General features: G+C 46.3%; 1 protein-coding gene across 1 annotated transcript in view; it reads right to left on the reverse strand.

Moving 5' to 3' along the window:
- Window positions 1-6927, reverse strand: part of SLC25A33 (solute carrier family 25 member 33) — a 30479-nt gene extending 23552 nt beyond the window's left edge. Inside the window, exon 1 of the mRNA XM_082865471.1 lies at window positions 6648-6927. Coding sequence (XP_082721597.1) covers window positions 6648-6703 — 56 coding nt within the window. The 5' untranslated portion in view covers window positions 6704-6927. The remainder of the gene's footprint in view (window positions 1-6647) is intronic.
- Window positions 6928-7290: the final 363 nt, after the last annotated feature.

A 7290-nucleotide genomic window follows, 5' to 3' on the forward strand; every position in this document is an offset into this window, starting at 1 on the left:
ACCCAGTCAACCAGCTGGGATGAAGCCCCATCCACCCTGACTCTGCAGAAGGCATTAACGGAGCTTTTCAGGAATCTCCATTCAGTCGGTGTAGACCTCCGCTCTGTTGGCCAGTCCTCCCTGGCACTGCTTTTCAGCTGTGCTCCACCGAATCCTGCCTCTCCTACCCTTGCAGTTGTTCAAATTCAGTCTCGTGAACACACTGAGGGGACTTGGTCTGCTCTTCCGTCTTTTTTTTTCTTCCCTTCCTTTTAGGGATCTCTGGGCATGAGGACTGGGAGAGAAGCAGTCTTATGTAAATGGTCCAGGTCTAGCTGTGGGTCCACCTGGCCATGTGTTACGTATATTGGTGGCCTCAGAGAACGTTAAGAGTCAGTGTAAATGGTGTGCAGGCCTCCCTGGGGTGGCGCTCAATCTCCCCAAGAGCCCCGACACTGAGAACCCCTGTATTCGGCCCACCAGCAGTCCAGCCCCCAACCTCCTTTTGGCCTAACTTGGCCTGGGAACCTTGCAGGCAGCACTTCCTCTGGTCCGCATGCTTCTTGACACCAAGCCAATGGAACCCACTAGTGTCCTTCCACACCCACCATGAAGCAACAAGACTGGCACTGGGTAGGAAGTCAGCCCTACATCCTTCCCAAGCACACCACACTGCCCCTTCTCACGCTGCTGGCATGGGCCAATAATGCAGCAGCCTCCCACCTTCAGGACGCCTCTGGACACAGAGCAAGGTGCCCATCTCTCAGCCTCACAACCTCCCTCAATCTATAGACCAGTAGGGGCTGGTGACAGGGAAGGGGACAGTGACGGGAAAAGCCTCTCTCAACACTCCAAATGCCACGATGCTGACAACCATAAGCTTTCTGCTCTGCATATACAGCCTGGGGTGCAGCGGTCAATGGCAGTCAGGCAAATTCTGCCACCTCCTGCTAAGTCTTAGAGTAGGTTCAGCTGAGGGTCCTGGTAGCCAATGCTCAGAAGGCAGGAAAAGTCACATTCGACATTGAGTTTCATGGTGACGCGGTCCTGGCATCACACAGTCAGGAAACTAATTCTGATTGGATACCCATATCCTGGACCACTAAAATATGCTAAGTACTCTCCTGAATCACCATCCTGCCACGTTGCTGCTTGTTCAGCAGTTAAATTACACATGTCTCAAAGCAGCCACAAGAGGTAGTTGTTCTCTGAAACCTATTTGCCTAATTTTCTAAAAAAAAAACCCATTACCTGTATTTTTCTGCACCTTTTTCATCTTTTACTACTTGTTCCTTCCCCTTCCCCTCATTCTCTACCTTCTCTCATTCTTCCTGCCCAGAACTGAAGTCTTGTATTTATTACATAAAGATGTATTTAACTGTTTACCTTTACCCACATAGAGCTTGCTTGTTTCTTCCACCTGTGGATCAGACTCCTCCCCTCCACTTTACAGCAGAGCAGAACTGGACTATTACTACTACAGTATGTACACTACATTAATCTACAATCTTTATGTGATCAGAGACAAAATTTTTAAATTATGTACACAAATTTTTACCTTTTAACTCTGAGTTTCAAGCAACAAGGAGGATTTTAAAACCTAGATGTTTTCAACAAGAAGCTATTTTCTATACACTCACTCATTTTAGACACTAAAGCCAAGACCAAGATGCTCTTTATTATAATTGCTACCCAACTGATAGTAAACTGGTTTCCAGACTCACAGCTTATACATTAACTACAATATGGATTCTACTAACTAATAATATGGCCAGACACCCTGTGATCCCAATCTTTGGAGCTTTTGGTAATTTCCTCCTTTTCATCTGCTACCTCTATTGTCACTACTTGAAAAAAAAGAGTGTCTCTTTATACACAATTGTCTGGAATGTTTTATTTGAATACCTAGCATAGGGCTCAGAAGATTTTGATTATGCAAATTCTGTATTCACTCAGTAAAAGCAAAACGCGTATTTTTTGATGCAGGTAGCTGTCCTTTAGATGCCATTTTCTATATTCTACCTCATTTAGAAAAAAAAATCTGAAACAGCACCCGAATAAAAAAACTCTGTAGGCTTCCCTGGTGGCGCAGTGGTTAAGAATCCGCCTGCCAGTGCATGGGACATGGGTTCGAGCCCTGGTCCGGGAAGATCTCACATGCCATGGAGCAACTAAGCCCATGGGCCGCAACTACTGAGCCTGTGCTCTAGAGCCTGCAAGCCACAACTACTGAGCCCACGAGCCACAACTACTGAGCCCTGTGCCACAACTACTGAGCTTGCATGCCATAACCACCGAGCCTGCGTCCCTAGAGCCCATGCTCCGTAGCAAGAGAAGCCACCGCAATGAGAAGCCCGCACACTGCAACGAAGCGTAGCCCCCACTCTCCGCAACTAGAGAAAGCCCTCGTGCAGCAACGAAGAGCCAACACAGTCAAAACTAACTAAATAAAATAAAAAAATTTATTTAAAAAAACCTCTACAGTACCTGCTGAATCTGAAGAGAATCATTATCTTTCACAAACACACAAATCCAAAATAATATTACCTTATGCCAATTCAGTTTCAGCAAATCTTACTACAGAACCATGTTCGTAATTCACAAATAAAGTACTGCTTTTCTTTATTTGGGACAATTTAACAGGCCACATCAATTAGTTACTCGTTAAACAAGTATCTCTAACATGTGGGGTGGGCAGTGTACTTAGGATGGACCAGTGAAGAAAACAGACACGGGTGCTACCCTCATGAAGCTTAAATTCTAGCAGGAATCTTTCATCCAAACACAATAAATTTTTTAAAAATGTCACATATATGAAATCAAAGTTAATTTATAGCCTTAATACATTTATATAAGCCTTATATAAGATAAATGGGCACACTATATCAAAACTTCTTTCATCACTGCAAATAAATCTTGCATCTTCTCTACATCGTTCCTTAGCAGATACATTAACATGTGTCTAACACTTCAAAACTAACCATTAGCTGATACAGATTAAATCGGCAGGGACAAGGACAGTATAGGAGTACACCAGGTGACAGCTGTCCGTAATGGGGGGAAATACTGAATTATGAACATTATCTTAGGTTACATATTTTAAAAACCTTAAAGACATACCGTATCCCCATTAAAATACATTTTAAAGGCTATGTAAGTACATTTAATGACAAAACCATGCCATAAAAATAAGGCTTAATGCAATATTATCGAGGCCATCAACCTCTAATCTAAGAGCAGCTTAGCACAGCTATTTCAGGTGCTGAGTACTCTCCTGAATCGCCACCCTGCCACGTTGGTTGCTTGTTCAGCAGGCGAAGGACGTCACTAACACTACACGCACAACCAGAATTCCCAAGTCATTTGATAGGGAAAGTTTAAGAAGAGATTTTTCTCAACGGACATAAGGCCTTAGACACAGAAGGGCCACTTCGGAGGATTTCAGTGTTTCTCTTAATGGTCTGGTTTAAACAGTAGAAAAGGAATGATAGGTTTACAAAAAAATTTGTTTAGGTTTTTTGTTTTGACAACAATACTACCCAGATTTTGGGATAGGAGGAGAGAAAGCAGAAAACAGCAGAATTCCTAAAAATACTAAAAATCGACATCAAATGAATGAGGTTCCCTCACACAGAAGCAAACCACCCTAAGAGATGGCTTATGAAGATGCTGGTAGCTAGCAAAAGCCTTAAAAATGTGTTTTGACTCAGCAATTGTACTTCTAATGGTTTATCCTAAGGAAGTAATCAGACAACTACACAGGTACACATAAGGATGTCCAGTTTATAAAGGCAAAAAATTAGCAATGAAAGATCAGAAAGAAATTATGTAATCAGAATAAATTAGGTAGCCCTGTCATAAATCACTATAAGAGCCTCCCTGAATTCCTGTCACTGGGCTTGGAAACTGTTTACCTTCTTCACTGCAACCACAGAACAGTAACGATTGATTAGGAGTACACTCAGAGAATTCACTACCATGCTGCCATCAAAACCCAACATATTTCTAAGGAGGAAGCAATGTATAAAGAATGGGAGCCTATTTTATTTTTTATTTTTTGTGGTACACGGGCCTCTCACTGTTGTGGCCTCTCCCATTGCGGAGCACAGGCTCCAGACGCGCAGGCTCAGTGGCCATGGCTCACGGGCCCAGCCGCTCCGCAGCATGTAGGATCTTCCGGACCGGGGCACGAACCCGTGTCCCCTGCATCGGCAGGCGGCTGCGCCACCAGGGAAGCCCGGGAGCCTATTTTAAAATTAACTATGAAATTACATTTGGTGCACATACACACACAGACCTGATTCTTAAGTGCTTATTTCTAGGTGTTGGTTTGTGGGTGGTTCTCCTCCAGTTCTCTTCTTTCTTAAAAGGCAACACTATATTAAAAAGATAACTATTACAGGTTAACTTAGGAGTATTTTTGCCTTGCAAAGAACACACAAAACTGCTTAAAAATTTTTTAAGAAATTTAAAAGACAGTGAGTTATTTTGGGTGTAGTTTTTACTTTCCAGGATCTAAAATTAATTTTCAACTATTCATAAGCCTGTTATACCTGATAAAAAAATTTACTCAGTATCATTAATTAGTTATAGCATTAAACTTGTTTGATGTTAGTTTCCAATGGCTATTCAATAATCAGGAGAAATGTCACAGAGCACCCCTTAAAAAGCAGGGGCTCTGACTCCTTTTCAAAGAAAGTACTCAGTTCTTTGGAAAGAGGCCAGCTTAACAGTGGAAACTAGTTACTTGGAGCAAAGCAACACAGCCCTCTACCACACAGGGGGGGACCACTGCACCACTGATTTTCACTGCATGACACACCCATTTGATACTTAGCTCCTTTAATGATCTTCCCTAAAAGAAATGGAAGTAGTATATTTGAGGCTAGTGGGAATGAGTCGAAATCCAATTAGTTACTCTGAAAGCATCCTTTCGAAGATTTATTTTCTTTCTTGAATATCTGCAAGGAATCCCAAACTGCTACTGAAGGAAAGGAAACCTATTAAATACAATAGCCCCAGGCACCCCTCTAATAAACTCCAAGTTTTAATCAGTCCAGAGCTGTGCTGGCTCCTGCAGTTTTCCTCCATCACAAGGTAAGAGGCTGGTGCTCCGGGAGGGGAATCAGCACCCAGAGGGCACTGTGAAGGGCGTGTAGGGAGATTCATGTCGACAGGGGAATCAATTACCAAGCAAGCCTCACAGAGGCTGCTCCAGAGCAAGTAACTCTCCCAGTTCGGAATACAAGAATTTTTTTAAAGACCACCTCACTTAAAAACTGTAAATCAAAATCACTGAGTATAAAATCATTAAAAAGAAAATGATTAGCTATCCTTCTTAGCTTGAGAAATGACTTAAATAACATGGTCAACTTGTTTAAAATTCCCCACAATGACAAATTAATGTACTGTCTTAATTTAGGAATCCCTCCCCAAACCTTGTGTTACTCTCAAAGTAAGTATCAAGGGGGAGATGAAGCAAAAGGAGGGGGATTGATAGGGAAGAGGTGAATGAGAAATCGTTCCTGTGTATGAAGAACCACCAATTTTCTGACCGGAGAAACAACGTAACTGGGTAATCCACTACGATAAAAAGGACAGAGCGCTCAGGAACACTTTCATCATGGTCATTTTTGCAAATAAATTCTCAACCATTACTTGTTTGTAATAAGGAACATATCTGGGTAGTAACTAAAACACTAAGCTGCAACTAAAATACACAAATCAAGATAATAATCCAGGATAAATTCTACTTTATGCAGAATGTCCTACACTTAAAAATGGCTGTGCCAGGCCTGTGAGGTCCTCAAATAAGACTCCAAACATCTAGAAGACTCCAAAAGGACCCAAAGGTTGTATTAAAAGAAAACAAATTACTAATACAAAACATTTTTACTTTTATTTTCTGAAATTAACAAAAACAACAGCTCCCTTCCTAACCCCCTACCACCCCACCTCCCTAAAAATACGTTGCCTCCACTGAAAAAATTCAAGGTGCCATGACGATTAAGCTAATGATACTTCAAAACAGGGCACATCTTAGATTTAATGTTGTTTCTGACGTTGGACGCTTCAACCAGCAGGTGAGAAGCATTTCAGCACACTTTCCCGACTCCACTTAGTCCCGAGGTCCCCCATCAGCTCTCCCACAGGTTGTTGACCGCTGCATCACGGTTCACTAGCACTTTCCAGGCCCCTGCTGATGCCCAATACCGGCAGCCCTCTCGACCATCTGAACTCGCCCCTGCGCTACCCTGAGGGACTCCCGGGCCAAACTAAGCATCCCCAAGACCGCCCAGAGCCTTCGGGAAAAGGCCCAGGAGGAGAATCTAGGCAGAGGGTCGTTAAGTGCAGCGTGGCCTGGCAGGACCGCCCCCGAGTGACACTCGTCAGACCCGCCGCTAACTGTTTAAAAGGAGAAAAAGCTGGAGGTGCCGCGGGGATGGGGGTGGGCGTGGGCGTGGGCGCGGCGCACGCGGCGTAAAATCACCCTCTGCGGATGCGGCCAGGAGGTGGGACAGGCCCTGCTCCCCCCGGGGCTCCCCACCACCCCCACGCCGGGACTTCCTCTTTCGGCAGGCGGAGCTTCAGCCCCGGGAGGGCCGGTAACCGGCCCCGGCGCACCGAGGGCGCGGCGCGGGGGCGCGGAGTCGGGCCGGGACACTCACCCGCCGGCGAAGAGGTGTAGCAACGTGTTCTCCTTCTGCTGACTGCCCGTCGCCATGGCCGCGCCGGCTCCGCGGCCCGCAGCCGCCGGGTGCCGCGGGCTCGAGGCGGCTTGACGGATGCACGAGGTGGCCTCTCCGCTCTCCCGGTTGTCCTCAGGCGGCCGCCGGCACCGCCTCCATGCGCGCGCGCCCCCACGACTGGTTCCCTCGGCCCGCGCCCTCTGCCGCGTGGCCACAGGCGCCTCACCTGCCTCTGCGGCGCGAGCCCGGCAGTCAGCGGGAGCCCAACGGCCAGCGGGAGCCCGGCGCGCCACTGTCACGTGCGGGGGCCGGGCCGTGACGTCACTCGGCGGCGCGGGCCCGGGGCGGTGCGCGGCGGGGGTGTGGACCCGGATCCCGCACGCCCATTGGCTAGCGGGCGGACATGGGCGGGGAGACTGCCTGAGCCAATGCGCGTGAAGCGAGAACCGGCCAAGGCTGCCTGGTCCCCGATGAGGGAGGTACAGAAACGGGGTCTTCGTTGAGCGTTGTGAGACCCTGCGCCTGGCCTTTTTTCCTTTTTTTAGTCAAGTTTACTTTGTGATACGCTGTGTAAAAACGTATATAAATTACATATGACATCTCACAGCTCTGTATTCATCGC

This window comes from Leucopleurus acutus, assembly GCF_964270905.1.
Source record: "Leucopleurus acutus genome assembly, chromosome: 2".
Taxonomy (NCBI): domain Eukaryota; kingdom Metazoa; phylum Chordata; class Mammalia; order Artiodactyla; family Delphinidae; genus Leucopleurus; species Leucopleurus acutus.